This window comes from Nilaparvata lugens, chromosome 4 (genome assembly GCF_014356525.2).
Source record: "Nilaparvata lugens isolate BPH chromosome 4, ASM1435652v1, whole genome shotgun sequence".
NCBI classification, from domain to species: domain Eukaryota; kingdom Metazoa; phylum Arthropoda; class Insecta; order Hemiptera; family Delphacidae; genus Nilaparvata; species Nilaparvata lugens.
In genome coordinates this window covers 74,256,811-74,275,599 of record NC_052507.1, presented here as the reverse complement: position 1 = coordinate 74,275,599, position 18,789 = coordinate 74,256,811, and the positions used below count along the sequence as shown (strand labels likewise).

At 34.8% G+C, this 18,789-nt stretch overlaps 1 protein-coding gene across 1 annotated transcript in view; it reads right to left on the bottom strand.

Annotated features, from left to right (window-relative positions):
* LOC111050764 overlaps nt 1-18,789 on the bottom strand; it is a 116,182-nt gene that overhangs the window by 32,406 nt on the left and 64,987 nt on the right. The window contains exons 3-4 of the mRNA XM_039426423.1: nt 13,614-13,751; nt 6,904-7,059 (exon numbers count right to left, since the gene is read on the bottom strand). Coding sequence (XP_039282357.1) covers nt 6,904-7,059; nt 13,614-13,751 — 294 coding nt within the window. The remainder of the gene's footprint in view (nt 1-6,903; nt 7,060-13,613; nt 13,752-18,789) is intronic.

The window sequence follows — 18,789 nt, the reverse complement described above, 5'->3', positions numbered from 1 at the left end:
TTTTTTTTTAAGCATTCTCGCTCATCATTCTTATCACTGTTTAATTAGCATTTATCATATTTGACATAATGAATCACACTCCCGCAAACTCTGAAGTTTCATATATGTACGGCGGTTGCACAGATCCCACTTTGTCGACTCCGAGCACATCAAACCCCACCACGGTAGATGCCAATACGCCACGAGAAAGGGAACCAGGAAGCGTCGGGTCGATAGTCTTCGATCCACCAGGTCTGCAACCTCTATCCTCCACTCGAATCGACGCCGCTGACACACCATTGAATCAACGGATAATAGAGATCAACTTTGAAGGGGGCGAGGAGCAGCCTGCAGAACCCGCATCGCCGGAGGCCAAGTCACACCTGGGCAAACAAAGTATATTTTCAATCACAGAATTAGATCCGCTTCAAAAGGTAATAATGGAACAAACTAGTAGCACTTTCAACATTATGTTACAAAAAACAATGGATAGTATGATGCAGGAGATTAAAAAAGAGATTGCTACAGTAAAAGAGGAAAATAAACAAACAGTGGAACAGGGTATGAAAGAGACCACAGGCGCTATAAAATCAGTAGAACAACGGTTGGATAATATTGAAACTAAAGTAGAGAGTCATAGGGAAGAGTTAAAAGCAATGATAACCCTACAAAAAGAAAGTCAGGATAAAGTTACGGCAGGATTATCGGAAAGGTTGGATACGGTTACATGTGAACTCAATGAAAGGATAGATAACCTAACTACACAAATCACTACACCTATTCAGGATATAACAAATAACATTAAGGCCGATTGCCACCAAGAAATTCACAAACAAATTACCGTTGCCAATCAAAACTTAACAACTACAGTTGACAAAAATATTAACAATATTAAAGAAATACAAAACAAACAGATTAATATGTCCACAAAAATGAACCAACTGCAAGGTAGCATCAATCAAAACACTGAAACCTGTAAAGCTTTAATGGAACTCTACTAATTCAAAAATCCACTCTGACTCAATTAAATCAAGAAATAAACGCAAATAAAATTACACATAATAGTCAATGGCAGATAACACAGGAAAAAATAATAGCATTGGAAAATCATATTCAACAACAACCTCAAGGAATTCAAACAGACAACCTCAACGTACATAGTATATTACAAGGACTAGGAAAATTTGATAACACTGATCGCCATTTGCAACCTCAACCATTCATTGATCAGATAAAATTAGTACAAACTCTTGCACCTACCTCTTGGAATTTTTGGCGTCTCCGTTTGACTAATTTATTGATTGGCGAACCCCTGATGTTCTTTCGGAGTAGAGCCCATGAATTTACATCATTGGATGAGTTTGTCGCTGTCTTCCTGGAACAGTATTGGAGCAGAAGTAAACAGTTGGACGTGCTAGCGGACATTATATCATGCGATTTCAACCCTAACTTAGACGGTGCATGTACCACTTTCGTCACTGCCCTACAGTTTAAAAATTCTCAATTGAGCGAGCCCATTAATGAATCGGCATTAGCAAGTATTATTTTAAAGAAGCTACCGTATCAAGTTAGAATGGCACTCGCCACACAACCCATTACTGATTGCAAGCAGCTGATAAATCATTTATATGGCATACAGTCTGTGATGGCAATATCAAACCACCGTTCAGACCAGAGATACGCACCAAATCAACATAACTCAAAATTTAGTCAGTATAACAGCCAAAATTATGAACCGGTATCATATGATCGCTACCGATCTGCCCCTCAATTTGAACGCCGCTATGAGCACAAGCAAAATGGTAACTGGAATAATGAAAAATTTCAAAATCGCACAACCAACCACTATGCCCAGCAGAGCAATCGTAAGAATCACTATGATGGCCGAGATCGATTAAACTCACATAATAATCACACACAAAACAATTACAACAGAAATTATAAACCGCCACCTCAACAAGTAAGTACAAATTATACACTAGCACATGCAATAGGATTTAATCAACAAAAAACCCAGAACCCAGCACCCAACGACCCGCCACCAGATATACAGAAAACTACAGCTAATAAACCAGGACTATATGATACCCCCGATATAACAAGCACAAGCTCCAATGAAACAAACCAAGAAAAGCAGGATATTTCAACGTCATACACCACATTCAGAAGTGATTTACCGAAAACATTATTAGAAGAACCGAAAATATTAGAAAAACAGATGCCAATACAAGACAGCCTACCACAAAAAACCGCCGCCCACCATGCAATTAAAGCCAGCCGCAAGCATCAGCCTCTATTAAGTTTCCTGTTCCCCACCGAAGAGCAACCTGCCACCGAAGAATCACTGCTAAAAATAAACAGTCGCCAGGAGGAGACCGTCACCATACTATCCGCTTTGAAAGTCACACTCGCGCATCAAGAGACCGCCACCGCACCCGTGCATCATTCGACCCCACCAAGGCACCCCAAGGAACCCAGGATAGAGGACCAAGAGGATGACACCAGGGAGGACGGCATCCAGGATAAGAGGAGCGAGCACCGTAAGGCCCGGAGGCGGAAGAAGCGACGAAGGAGGAACCGCGCGCGCCGATGGAAGCCGCATGCACGGTTCAAACGCCCGAAGAGGACACCGGACCGTCACCGAGGAGGACAGGAGCGGACCGACGGCATGCATCCGCGGCACATTCGTTTTAAGGAAGATGATCAACGATGTGACCGGAATAATAGGCCAAAGAAATATGACAGAAACGGAGCTACTGATAGAACAAATATGGATTCGTGCATGGGCAATGACAAAATGGATTACTTGTGGGAACTAATAAAGGATAAACGGTGTTTGAGAAGAATGGAAGAATTAAAAAATAATATTAAGAAAGTGAAAGTACCTGGATATTATGCTTTTGAAACAATGATAAATGTTTGGATATGGTGTTTAATATTTGTTATGATGGCTGTGATAATATTGAAAAGTGATGCTATAATTAAGACAATGTTATTGTTGAAAGAATTTATTAGTGTTGATTGGAAGTGTTATATTATTGAATTGTTTATTATGATGATGAAGCCTAATAATGAATTTAAGTGGAAAGTATCGGATGAAGATGATTGGAAGCTTTATATTATAAAGTCGTTTATTGGTGTAACTAGAATTATAAACAATGCCACTAAAGTGAAATTATCGAGACTCAACGGAATAAATAGAAATAACAAGGAAGAAAACAGAACCAGATCAAGGAATTGTTTTAAAAGATACACAAGATACCGGGGTTTTATATTCATGAAGATAAATTATCAATTAGGACAGCCTCACCAACGGATAGCAGATAACCTAGCCAGCCTACAACATCTACAAACAGAATGCAAGAAGATGCAAGTAAACCACGGGATTTTTACATGCAATATCGTCAAATTTGAAATAATATGATAAGAAATCAAGGAAAACATTATTATCAAACCGATTACTAACCTTCCTTAATAAATTTAATCTTGGTATAGGACCGCGTGGCAACAATCCAATGTTTAATTCCTTCCAGCCGTTAGAAGCCTGCAATAAGGAAAAGAACAATTTTTAAATATGTAATTAAATTATATACATCAGATAAAAAAGGACACAAGCGGGGATAATAAAATTAAAATTTGTTAATTACCTTTTTAAGAGAAAAAATTGAGCAGTTAGGTTAGTTATGAAAGTCGACAGCAAATTCTGATGTAACATGTAGCACTATGAAATGTAGAACAGCGACCAGCTGAGCAAAGCCACCTAAATCAAATATGTGACGTCTGTTGAACATATGTTTATAAAAAGAAATACTGTACCCAAAAAGTTATTTATTATTGTTATTTATTATATTTATTAATGTCGATATATTTATTTATATGTTTTATATTTATTACTTTTAATTATGCCACGTTTGTTACCTGAAAAAGACTTAAAGTGAATACCAGCTACCAAAACCAAAGAGCCATTAGCAAAAGAAAAGTATTGTACCTGATGTATAGAAAATTATTTATATTAAGACCTAAGAAATACTATAAGATATAAGCCCAGAAGTTTTGTGAATCGAAATTATTGTCTAAAAGGAATCATTGTGAGAATTATGAAATGTGTGTAGTTAGGTTGGCGGCCCTGCAAGCGGCGAATTTAAAAATTACTATATGTTAAGTGTTGTCAGGAGGAGTACGTTTAGAAGTTTATATTTATGATATTTTATGTGTGTTGAGGAGGAGAATTTGTTATTGTATTTGATAAAGGTATAAAGGAGATGCAGCAAATATGTCTGCGAACTGTGATAGAAGTATGAGAGTATAATTTATAAATAAAGTATAGTGTATATCGATGTATTGAAGGGTGGGTTTTCATTAAAAACATTGTGATTCTCAAATATTTTGAATTCAAACCCAGGGGCGCGTGTAACATATTAAATCTGGGTAGATAAAAAGCCCTAACAGAAACAGTAATAGGTCTGAAATAAAGTAACTGGCTAATATCGCCAAATAGATAATAACTAAGATTAGATAGCATCAGCTTGTTCTGGCTAAATGGTACAAGAACCTAAAAAGGATTTGAAGGAAGTTTATTGCTCATAAATAGATTATTATATAAAATATTTGAAGATTGAGGTTATGTACATGTATTCACGGATCGGTGACCTAGAGATCGATCAAACCGAGGAACGTAGAATCTGACCAAAACCCCTTGGCAGAGCTTTATTGCAATCAGATGGTGTGCAATATGAAAAAACACCCGTCCACGTGGCTAATTATTAGGTAGCATGGAATTAATATTAATGTATAGAATATTAACTAGCATGCAAAGAGCATAAATAAAAACCAAATAAAAATAATTTAATGTATTCAGGAAATAAGAGTTACCAGGCGCATGAATACCGAATAAAATTTGCATGCACCAATAGTAAAACGGCAGTTAATAGGCGGCAACTGTAGGCCAATTCAAAAATATTTATATATATTTATATAAATGTACTAGATTTGTGTTAAAAATTTGTGTAATCTATGTTATCGATATGGCTCGAATGCAAAGAAATTATTAATCATATAATCTAAGCAATATTTTGGTATTTTTTGTAAGATCTATTTGAATTAATGGCGGAGGATTAAGATATTTAAATTTTATGCTAATTTGAAAGTCGGAAAGAGGATCTGTAAAACTTGAAAAGGAAGAACCAGCACTCGCCAGCCAAATGCCACCATAAGAGGACCCCAAATATTTTAGAGCGAAGTACCTTACTAATGATTTTGTAAAAGTTAAAGTTAAATTAAATTTCTTAAAAGACTTCGTGATGCTATTGTGAAGCAGAAGTCATTTTCATTTTTAATTAAATTTATAACCCCTTGGAGGAGACGATTCCGGCTACCATATTCCCGGACCACATGGAGTTGGATCGACATCGGCGGCTTACAAGAAGATTTTCGACACGTGAGTGATTAAATTTGAATTAGTGATGGGCGCCCTAGTGCTTCGAATTAATCTGATGATCAAAGCTAGCTCGCCGAAAGGGTTTTATTATAAATTGAGAAATTAATAAGAGTAATACTTGCGCAAGTAAAAATTAGTATTAAAGGTATTTAATTGAAAGAAAAATATAGATCAATATTTTAGAAATTCTATTAAATCAAAGAAGTACGAAATCTAGGCTATTAAAACATATGCATATAATATTTAATTTTTTGCAATACAATTTGCGATAATTTATTATAGTTCTAATTCACTAGATGAATGGCTCTACCTATTCCGTCAGGTGCCGAATCTTGCACCCTGAGATAAAAATATATATTCGATACAAATAAATCTACTAAATACTAGAGATTTTAATATATATATATATTTGGATTATTAGTGGCTAATTTATCAAGCTGATCTTAGAGCACACATTTTTAATTGAATTATCCAAGTCGACAAGTATTAGCAAGCGCATATCGCAGCTACATGCAACAGAATGCATATGATTTTAAGATAAAGGCACATGGTAATGATTCGTGCCATAAATCTAGAATATAAAGTTTAGCCTGTGATATTTTTATTGATTTCAATTATTGTTCTATTTTCATATTATATTTTTTATCGCTCTATATATATTTTTTGCCTCGATTGATCTTTGCATTATTTGTGTAATATATATATGAAACTTTCATGGTGTGCAATTTATTTTTTTATTCCTCAACACTATAGTATAAGTATCATTTATATATATATATTTATTATTTATTGAATTACAAGAGTTATTGGAGAAGCCCATATCTAGGCCTATCAAGATTTTTTAAGACTGAATACTATTAGAAAAACCACGACCTAATTATATTAAATCTCATGCTTTACCGACTGATGCCAAGCAGGAGGCTAATCGTTATTTTAATATAAAGAATAACGTGACAGAGTTTACAGTAGGAATATTCCAATCTCTGATTTGCAATTTTATCGATATAAGTTCTCATTTAATCGACCTTCTCAACGAGTTTACAGTAGGTATATCTATAGATATTAAGGTACCTGGGTCACATAATGAGAGGACACAAGTATGGAATATTGCACCTCATTATGCAAGGCAAAATAACAGTGGGGCGAAACATGGTCAGTGGGGTGAAGAAGGATATCTTGGTTGCGCAATTTAAGGGATTGGTTCAAGTGCACCTCAAATGGACTTTTCAAGTCAGCTGTAAGCAGGGTGAAAATTGCCATCATGATAGCCAACCTTCGCCATGGAGACGGCACATGAAGAAGAAGAAGAATATCCATAGAGAAAGGATAAGCGTAAGATTGTCTCTGGTATATCTCTCTGCTATGCTCTTCCATGCTACAGATTTTCATCCAATGCCTTCTGTTCGAGTTTACAGTGGGTATCGTCACGTGTGAAGCTACGGTAGGACAAGATGACAACATTAAGATGTTTGGTGTACCTGAGGTACCTTAGGACGGTCAGCGGGCAGAGGCAGATGGCGAACACAGTCACCATGGCGATGAGGTACTTCTGGGTTCGCTTCTCACGGCGCATGTCCAGTTCCGCCTCGTACAGATCAAAGTTCACTGTCGGCGACCGGAACCGGAATTGGCTTTCGCCTTCCCTGAAAATTGAAAAATGAATGAATTGATGAATAAATTATAGAAGAAATTATATTTTAATTTTATATTTTTATTTCTTTTGTAATTCTTTGTTTTTTTTTTGTTTTGTGTGTTTTAATAAATTGAATTAAATTGAATAGATGATTAAATGAGGGAACGAAAACGAAAAGTGACTTGGAAAAGGATACTTCTTCCTGCTTCGTCTAGTGACAGACAAACCAATGTTACTTAGCTGCTGATTTTATTAAGTGATGAATCCCTTTGTAAAAAGTTATCTTAAAAATGGATAATAAATTCGCTGGTTCAGTGAAAATCTGCCTGAAAACAGCTATTGAGCTATTATTTTTCAATTCCATTTCCAGGGTTTCAAATGTAAGATTTGTTTCGTTACAAGATAGAAGCATGAAAGTCAACATGAGTAATTTTTGGAGAATCTCTATAGACTATTAAAAATTCATGTGAATCGTATAAGATGTCCAAGGCATCTTATTATCGAATTTTTTTTCATCAATCCTAATATATTAAGCGAGCAAATTCCTGTATATTTATATCTGTTAATTTTTTATCTGGCTATTTATGTTCAACGGATCTCCAAAACGGCTCTAACGATTTTCACGAAATTTGGAACATAATAGGTTTATGATATAAAAATTCGATTCCACTAGGTCTCATCCTTGGGAAAACTCGCAGAGCGACATTAAAAGGATAATTCATCCTTGGCTGAAACAGCTGAGACTTTCGTCGTCTGTGGATAGTAAAAAGTGAGCGAGTAGTTCTGTGGAAAATCAAAATATCGCATCCCCGCAATTCAGAAGCTGACGTCTAGCTAGCTGTAAAATATAAACACGATCATTTTAGAGAATTGTGTTCTGTTTATCAATAAATGAAAATAACGAGCGAAGCTCGGTGCCCCGATATTGGTTATTGATATGTGCAATCCTACTGTTCTGTGTAGGTGTAGAAACTGAATAATATCATAATCATCACCAAATTGCATGCTGTTTTCATTTTGTTCTCCAGTTCAGACTTAAAATTCATAGACTCATTAGCTTATTATTGATTCAAACTTGTTCACTGTTGATCATAGGATAATCTTAGTAAGCGATTTTCGCAATATGAATGGATAAAGAGTATTGATGTATGTCTTTTTTGTTTCGATTCAGATATAGGTGTACATTATTTGAGCCCAAAGCAACTTGTAAATTTCTAGGGTGCTCTAGACTCCTGATCCCGATATTATTCTGTCATGACTTGAGGCTATAAGCCTTCACTTTTACATACTGCTTGATCAACATGTTTGTTCTTTATTAACTTGATGATAAAATTTGTTGAATAGGGATTGATATTGTGAAATTTCTCAAAAATTGAAGGAACTGTTCCATTTTTATCACATCCACATTTATTAAAACTGTACAAATCCAATGAATGTAGATGTGACGAAAATAAAACTGAGTTTTTTATCAATAAGTAGATGATCTCAGTTAGTACCCCAGAGTAAATAGATTTTATTCTTTTAACCAGCACAAAGTAGAAGGAATTATTCTTTCTTCTCTGTGAAACCAGTTAGTAATTGATAGAAATATGGAGGCAGCTGGACATGAAATGAAATAAAAATAGGATGGTTCAGGAGAGAATTTCGATGAAAAGAAATTCTATCACAACTCTAATGATCAAGTAGAGGGATTTCGTGCTCTTTGATGGGAAATAAGTGAATCGAGGGGATATTGAAATATAATGATTGCTGATATGAATTGAAAAGAGCTGGATGAAAAGAGAGAGGCAAAGTAAAGTAAAGAGAGGAATATTCTGTGCGCGTTATTCTTAACACCCACACAAAATTGTACAGGTCTCCTAATCATCAAAATTTCCGATTTCATCGGTTCGCATTCTGTTTCCATGGAAATGAAATTTTCATCATCGGTTCTATTTTTATCCTGTTAACACTTTGAGCTTTCGATTACAGCCTGCAGGTTGATAACCAAATTTCTGAGAAAAATAATCTTTTATCTCATTTTTCTTGTAGCAGAGAATTACTCAGGACTTTTTAGTACCATGAACAAATGACAAGGTATCGTAACAGTAACAATAGAACAAATATAACGTATTTTTATCTCGAGCATGTAAAAAAAATTATTGATCTTATAATATGGAAAAATTATCAACTTTGATGAAATTGTCTTGGATTAGTTGCTGAACTAAATGTTTGTATTGCATTGAAGTGAATGTTAGAGTCACCAGATTCTTTGGAAGATAACATAATCCATTATGTAGAGAGTACAAGATATTACATTACTATGCAAAGAATCACGTAACTCTCAGAGTTATACTGTTTATCAGAGATTGACAATGGCGTAATAACCGAAACCGGTCTTTTTCAATAAATCAGTGGTTTTTTGACAATTTCTTAGTCTTTTTCATTCAATATGAATAATTACCACAATATCAACTTCTCAACTACACAAAAAGTTATACTTTTTCTACGTGCCGCTTTACTTACAGAGATAATAAAATAAGCAACCAAGAAAAGTTCTGAATATCCTAGTTTTTAAGCCTCATACAGCTCAGGCTAGGAGTGTGCCAAAATTTATTTATTTTTTCGAAATTATAACTTTTCCAAGATGAAATTTTATTAGAGTGCTGGATTAACGTTGTGATTTTCTCACGGTATCGGAGTAGTTTCATGATGTCATTCCGCACATTACGTAATTAAATTCTGATATTTCCTCTATTGTTTTCAAACGTTTTCCTAGAGTACTTGGAATTGTTGTAAACGCAAAATCATCATAAAAAATCAGTTGAACGTCCATTCTGTTGCTGAGTCTGCTACTTTGATCGAGGGAATTTTCCTATATTCTGTCTTTGTTAGTTGTATTCCTTTCTCGTTCTATTGAGGGAAATTATTGTAATAATTTCCCACCACGTCCTTTGTAATTTGGTATTTTTTAATGCATAATAGTACCAGCCCTGATACCTATTTTTGAGCCTGGTTCGGTCGACTTGGAGACCTGAACAAGAGACCGCTTCATCATCTGTAGAGTACAGACATGTTTTCTGAGCTAATTATTTATTGCCTGATTGAATAATGTCTTTTCCAGACAGTTTTTTATTCTCTCCTGGAGACTGAAATTATATTATTGGGAATCATTTATCCCATAGTTTGAAATTGCTAATCCTTTTATTAATTTATTAATGGCATAGTTAATTTCCATTCAGAGCGGTTGACTGCTGCACTTATTATTATTGTAGGCTATGGATTAGTGACAGTCGAAAACCCATTTAAGGGTGAGTAATGAATATTTTATAGTATTGTTGTATTGTCTTTATTTTAATAATTTTGATATTACAGGTAACAACCTCTGATTTAACAATTATTCAATTAATTTAATTAATTTTTCACTCAATTTTGTAGTCTTACATCTGAGATGTATGACGATATACTAATGTACAAGAAAGCTATACTAAATGGAGTATATTCCTATTTTTTATTGATACAGTCATTGATATCTCTGGAATTTTGTAATTGTGAGTAAAGTTTGGAATACTCACTGGTTTTACATTAACTGTTCATCATTCTTTTAAATAGTAATTTCTTTCCATAATCCCATTCATTATAGATTTCAAATTCTACAATATTAAAACCTATAATATTCCTCTAATTCTATATTTTATGTAAACTGTATGTATTGTATTCATTAGATGATTTCTTGAGAAATCATTCATTGAATGCAATATTTAGTATGTTATTTATTCTAGCATTACTAAGTAGTTGTGACTTGTGTTGCAGGTTTTTTTTTTGTGTGTGTATGTATTCTTGAATACTCATTCGAGGATCGTGCTGTAAATATGCCTTGCTGTCAAACGAGGGCTTACGAATTCGCCGACCGAGATGGCCGGTGATATTGGACATCTGACATTGCCGTGCGGGGCTGAAAGACGATCTTCGATCTGACGCCACTAGCCCGATGCCTGGAGGCCATCACCCTTCATCCTCACCCATCACCCTTTGGACCCCGGACTCGAGGACGACAGATCTTAGATAAGTACTTGATACCCCCCACTACAATATCAGATGTGCCCCGTAAATTTGGTCTCTTAAAGACATGAATATTTGGTCTCTTAAAGACGTATTATACTTGGTCTTTTAAAGACAGATTGATTATTCGATTATCCATGTAAAGATGTATTTTGTAATATTCTCTATTTTATTCTCATTATTATAAGAGCAGTCAGTCAACTGCATATCTATGTTTTTAATTCCAAGACCCTCAAACCACTAGAATTAGGATCACATTATTGATCAGATAAAAATCCGCAGATCTCAGGGTCTAGCACAATTTCAACAACTAAGTCTTCTCCGACAAAATCATTTGTCACCAGGAGATCGGCTTGGGAAAGGATGTTATATCATAAAAACATGTTATACTTGAACATGTTATACTATTTTTCAATAATGATATACTGGATATTGTTACTCACTGAATTGAATACGAATACTGATTACATTAAAAGAATAATTTTATTTCAGCTATTGTCAAAATATCAAAAAACATCATACAAGGCACATATAATAATTGATAATGAAACTTGAAAGAAATGGGATAGTCTCTTAGAAAATAACATATATGAATATTTGAAAATTAGGAACACAGAGTGCTGCCTGTAGGACGTGTCTATGTGTTTGTCTTCAACTCACGACTGAAACAATCAATGTAAACAACTTCTAGCATGTGGATTGTATTACCAATGTTGCCAACTGTAGGTACTCAATGTCCCAACTTTGTGAAATGAATCCCATCCTACTTATTACAAGAATAATTACTTGGCAGCAAGGAGTGCTGCTACGTTCCCACCGGAAGGTTAACTTATCAATCAACTCATTAGAAATAATTCATGAGCTGTTAGGCCTTCTTGGAATATAATAATATAACCTGATAAACGAATGTATCTAGATCTAGACCACATTAAGTCTAGATGTTCAATTTGATTTAACAAAAGTCTTAGAAACCGGGCTAAGTAAAGCAAAACTAACAAAAAATCTAGAAAGCAATTCAGTGGATAACAAAGAATGGAATAGATAAATCTCTATTCGTCAAGCATATTATGTACAAATACGAAATAAAAATGATCAAGTACCCTTTATTTTATTGGAATACAACCAGTTGAAACTTGAAAATGACTCTTGAAGAGTTGAAACTATACTCTGTACAAATTTACTTCAGACTTGGAGAAATATGCGGCGCAAAGAAATGGAGGGAGATCAGTAAATTACAGTGATGAATAGAGTGATAGGTAGAAGCGCAGTTGCCAATTTGTCGATTAGAGTCAGTCGACTGAAGTATTCCAGACAGGAAACTCCGTAAGTTTGACATGAGCGCTTGAATACTCACGAGAAATTAGAGGAATGCTGGCCGGTTAGAACGGCAACTTGGCAGCCGTTGTATCCCCACCTCTGTATGCCTTCTCCCTGCGCATGTCCCTCCCAAAGCTGTGTTGCAATAATAAAGAGTACTTGATCATTTTCATTTAAAATAATCAGTAGCCCTCAAACAAAAAATCTGGTGTGGCATACTCACACAACTTTCCTTGCTCATTGATCTGTAAGCCTCATTCTTAAACGAGGATAATCTTGGGAAATAACATTATGCCGATTGGCGGCTAAATAATTTTATTAAAACTACGATTATACTATTGTTATTGTTCTCATTGTACATTTTCCTTTGTTTGAATTATGAAATTTGAGGATTTTTCAAAAGTTCTCAAAACAGCTGTTCTACAAATAAAATATCGACATGAGTGTTCTTTCGAATAAACTGCTCTACCCACCTACCTCAAGCACGAGAAGGAGTTTACAAAGTAAATTTCTCAAGGATGGGGTGGACCCCCTGTTAGTCTCTCATGGAGGAGACTCATGCTAGTTAATAGAGCTGATATATAACTATACAGGGTATGAATTTGAAAAAAATCGGTCAAGTCATGTTTGAGAAAATCGTGAAAAACATGGTTTTTAGTAATTATCTGCCATTTTTCTCAAGAATATTACGGAGCTACTGCAATTTTCCCAGGAATGAGACTCATGTCAGTTGAAAGGGCTTATAAATAAGCTGTTCATGGTATAAATTTGAAGAAAATCGTGAAAAACATGGTTTTTTAGTCATTATCCACCATTTTTTCCGCCATTTTGAATTGAATTTTATTGATTTTCTTATTGTCGGATCCTCATGGTATAAGGACCTCAAGTTTAAAATTTCAAGTCAATCGGTTAATTAGGAATGGAGTTATCGTGTTCACAGACACACACACACACACACACACACACACACACACACACACACCACACACACACACACACAGACCAACACCCAAAACGTATGGAAAACATGAAATTAGGGTCACTTAAATTTTTTTGGACAGCAATACTTTCCTTATCTATGGTAATAGGGCAAGGAAAGTAAAAATAAATATGCACTCATATTATATTATGAATAGTATCAAATTTTTATAGCGCAATAATAAGATAGCTTAGAAAAGGATGATGATAATCGATAATGTTTTTTACCTGTAATGATAGGGTGTATGATTATTTCGTTGTGTTCTCGCCTCATAGAGCATGAAAGCGAGAGGTCCATCTTGATCCTCCAGCTCTCTCGACATCTTCACGTAGAGATAAGCGTTTACAGCCAATGGGAGAACATACCTGCAACACAACAGTGAAGATGAAAAGAATAAATTAGCAAAGAATAAAACCCACAGATAAAGTTTCATGGAATGAACAAACATCATACATTAAACGGTGCCTGAAATAAAAAAGTGTATTCGAGAAGGGGCTATACAGGGAACTATAGTGAGGTCCACGTCATAATGGCAGTGAAGGAAGATTAACGTTGCCGATCCTCTGTCTTGTCAATGCCTTCTATAGACAGTAGCTGATAGAGGTTTATTGATGTAATATTAACGGTTCATTCTCGTTTGAAATAATCGAGCAATAGATTATATTCATCAATAATTTCATTATGAATTTTTATAATTAAGATGAAAGATGAAATATTTTGTTGATTGATTATTTATTTTATTTATTTACAATGCAAATGACACTAATGTAATAAAATTGAAAGATGAAATAATAAGGTAGTCCTTGTGCTATTTTTCTACCAAATTTATAAGTGACAAAGTCCAAGATAAGATAGATAGATAGATAATGACTTTTATTTACACTTGACAATAAAAGTGATGTGGGCGAAATTGAGGCAATAAAAGCCCCCTCTTCCATTTAACCCACGATGATAAGTTACATAAAAATAATAATACATTACAATTTGAAATTAAATGATAATTAAAAATTATAAGGAAACAACTAAATCAATTCACTACAAATTGAATAAATTAAGAGGAAAAAAAGAGAAAACTAAAAGCAAGAAATTTTAATAGTGAATAAATCTCACTCACACAAAACATTCATTCATAAGGTTAGAATTTCACGTGTACAATTTTATTAATATTTTTAATTCTACATTTTTAAAAGACGATCTGGCAACAGAGTGAGGCGAGAAAGAGATAGCGCTATCTGCTTTGCTGAATGATAGATAAGGATAGCAATATCATTGCTAATCAAACACAAATCAAATTATAGCGTGAACCTCACTATAGATCGAGACTTGAAAACTCCAGATGATCGGAGACGGCTCATGTCTGAAAGTTGCAACCACTTCACCAACTTCAAAAAACTTCATCTTTGCAAATGTATTTTTCCAGTCTGGATCAATGACATTCTCATTCAGGGCCCAAATAGCTACCTCCAGAAACACTTTTGAAACTTTTTAAATTTCAATAGTAATTTCATGAAGGTGGGGTGCTGTTGTCGAAGAAAGTGATCGCAAAACGCCAACTTTGAAAAACATTTTGCTGGGTGAAAAGAGAGGGTTTCGCAGTGAAGCAGTTGGCATCGATGATTCAATTTACAGCACATTGAGTCAAGTTTTCTTGGCGACCTGTTTAAAAGCCGGGCGTGCGAACTTCGCTCAGCAGATGTCGGCCGCTGTGAAAAGAGGAAACGTGACATGAATAAGATAAAGAGGCGCATGGAATGGTGGTCCAAGTCACATCGGCAGAAAGAAGTTTATGCATAGCGAGCTGTGACGCTGTGACGCTGTGACGCTGTGACGCTGTGACGCTGTGACGCTGTGACTCTGTGACGCTGTGACGCTGTGACGCTGTGACTCTGTGACGCTGTGACGCTGTGACGCTGTGACGCTGTGACTCTGTGACGCTGTGATACCTTAGATGCAAGGACGTGAGTCTCCCTGATTCCTAGGTCTGGACAACGCACATCCAACTTTCAACCTTCCAAGGTGACACGAGCTATCATTTTCTCTTGAAATGAAATAAAAATATTCTTTATTCGGTAGAGGTAGTTTTTCTCTACCACTTGACCTAGGAAAAAGGTAGCTGTTCCCCATGCTTTGAGAACAACAGAATTCTATCTATTATACTTTCTATGATGATTCAAATCGAGTAAGTAGTGGATGGATCTATTTCAAACAATGTAGAACTTGTGTTGATCTTTGAAATATTGTTCTTATAATTAAGGATTAGGCTATAGCCTGTTCCGACTCACATTCAGCTGCTATTTACGATTTGTTATGTTTAATAATATTATATTTTAATATCCTATTATATGGTCAATTTGAAATGAATATTATTGCCATATTCATTTAATATGAATATAATAACCTCTTGCCTCCTGCCAACCTCTTGCCTACTAGCCTACTAATAATTGAAAATTTTTAAAGGAAACCTTTCAGCAGGCATTCTTTTGAAATCTAGAATAAAAATAGAATGAATGAATGATGTTAATGATGAAAGTAATGCTTCATGTTTAATGATATTATATCAATGTTCAATTATATTTTTATCCATACTAACCCTACAGAGACACACATACTTACACAGTAGACACACTGGGGTGTTGGACACCCCAATTTAATTTTGCATTTTTCTTTGAAAAATATGAAGAAAAACAAGTACTTAGCCCATTCTTCATCATTTCTTAATCATTTTTGTTTCAAGTGCATACAGAAATCGAAAGTAAAACACTGCTTATCAATATTTATACTAATTTTAGAAGTACGTATGTTCCGTCTAAGTGTTGGAGCTCCTAATCCGGTTTGAACGAATGGCTTGATCATTTCCTAGGACAACTTTATCAAAAACTCACGTCTCTTCATTTTATTGTTTTGAATCTCAAGTTGTAGAGAATCATAGCATTTATTCCAATCTGATCCATCATCCTATACCACATTCGTAGTGGCAATACAAGTAAATCTTTGTAATAAGAGTATTTGATGAAAGTCCTACGTGAAAGACACTCTGGGGTGTTAGACACCCCAAACGGAGAACAAGATGACCCTGTAGAATGCTATTACTGACTGGAAGTGGTGGAGAGTAGTTGACAATACTACAAACCTAATTTAGACTGAGCAAAAATTCCCATCTGTTTTATATTGTCAACTGCAGAACAGAAAAAAAATCCCTGGGGTGTGAAACACCCTAGTGTGTCTCCTTTGGGTTAATATGAAAGAATGATATAAGAGTATAAAGTTGAATGAGTATCCCTGTCCAAGCTCTACAATATGCACCACCAGGACGGGGAGATGTTGGGCGGCCTAGAAAGAGATAGCCACAGAATTGAGATTCAAAAGTATTGGAGAAGAGCTTCTAGAACAATACTATCTAGCGGACCGGAAAAGGCAGGAAGAAGAAGAAGAAGAAGAAGAAGAAGAAGAAGAAGAAGAAGAAGAAGAAGAAGAAGATGATGATGATGATGATGATGATGAAGAAGAAGAAGAAAAAGAAGAAGAATATGAATTAACCAATCAATATTTTGCAATGCTGGAACTTGAATATATGACTTTAAGTTGTTATTTGAAATTATAATCAACCAAAAACTTTCCGATCATATTTGAATGAACATGCCTACATTAGTCATTCAATGACTTAGTAAGTGTTGATAACAGACTTAGGCCCGGTTTCTGAGCTCGGGATTTGGCTAAGTTCTAGACTCTAAACAGCTGGAGTCAGAAAATTGGCTTTCCGAAATAAGGCGTAGTCGCAGTCATTGTCAAAGTCACATTTGAATTAAATTTCGAAAAACTAGAAAATTGAACACAAAATAAAATGAAGAGAAAATAGTGTAAAGTTTCAACTATTTTGAATTATTTAGGAATGTTTAATTCCGTCAAGGAAAAACTTTTCCAATTATAGAAATGAGAAATTAAAAACTGCGACTACTGTTATAAATACTGCGACTACGCCCCGTTTTGGAAAGCCAATTTTCTGTCTCCAGCTGTTTAAAGTCTAGGACTTAGCTAAATCCCGAGCTCGGAAACCGGCCCTTAATGTCATGGTAAGAGAGCGAAATGTTAAACAGGAACTTGATAAGGCTTCGCTCTCGGATAGTTTGATATCAAGAATATTTCACTTGCGGGGACTATGTCACTTGATACTATGTCGAGGTCGAAGGATATGCGGGACAGGAACAATACAGATTACATAGGAAATTCTCACAGATATAGAGTATCTTATTGAAAAATATTTATGAAAATAATTGGGTATGAATATTCAAGATGTGAACTCAGCAGTTCAGCCGAGTACGTTATTGATAAATGATTGAAAATGGTAATTGTGAAAGTAATTGGCCTGAAAAAGTTGCAACTCAGCCAACAGCAGCTCAGCAGATAGTGTCAGCATGGATCTATTCTTCTAACGAACTCTCTCAGTCATTTTCCACGCCCCAAGTCTCAGATTAATGTGATAACAAAGTCGGAAATTGAATTTCTAGGTGAACAGAAAGGTGATTGATTCAATGCTAGTGGAAGGTGGTGTACTGGTAAGCTTTCTGATAGATTTTTTTTCTCATAGAAAAGAGACTGGGTGAGCCACACCCAATAGAAGTTCAATAAATCTTGAATGAAATCGTTGACTACATGAATGAAAGTAGAGAAACACTATTTTTTGTGTCTGTACTTACAAAAAACGGTAATTTGACGATGAGAGTAGACATGTACCAAGAATCATGGATAATTTTGATATTTACGTTAATGCGGATGAACTCATAAGTATGTTGTGATTTTGATACTCAAATACTCTATCACTCACTGTTCTTCACTCTACACTTATCGAGTAATATGAGAGTATTGTAGAGCTGTATTAAAAAACCTATGTTAAAAATTCTGCATTGTATTTTGATATTCTTTGGGTGACTAATTTCAATACAGTACTATATATTTCTGGTAATGAAATCAAGAAATTCATATTATAACTAGACAACGCCAATGATTTTTTTACTAAATCTATATAGGAGAAATGAGGTGGATGAGGCTATGGAGGCCAGGAATTTAAGGCATGGTGAATGGGAGGATAGGCAAAGATGGAGGTCTCGAATAAAAGAAGGAAGACGGTGAATCATTGTAAAATCCTATTATATATATATATAATATATTATTATCATATTATTATACTATTGGATATACTATTATCATATATATATATATATATATATAATATGATATAGGTCCAAATTTACTATAAATTCTACATTACTCCTCATGAACGCTGCAACAGTTAACGATCATTGAACTCACAAATCCCGTACGGTATGCGTAAACAGTAAGACAGTATTAAATTTCAATCACTGTGTCTTTCTTCAAAAAAGCGCATTTATTTATTTATGGTTTAAT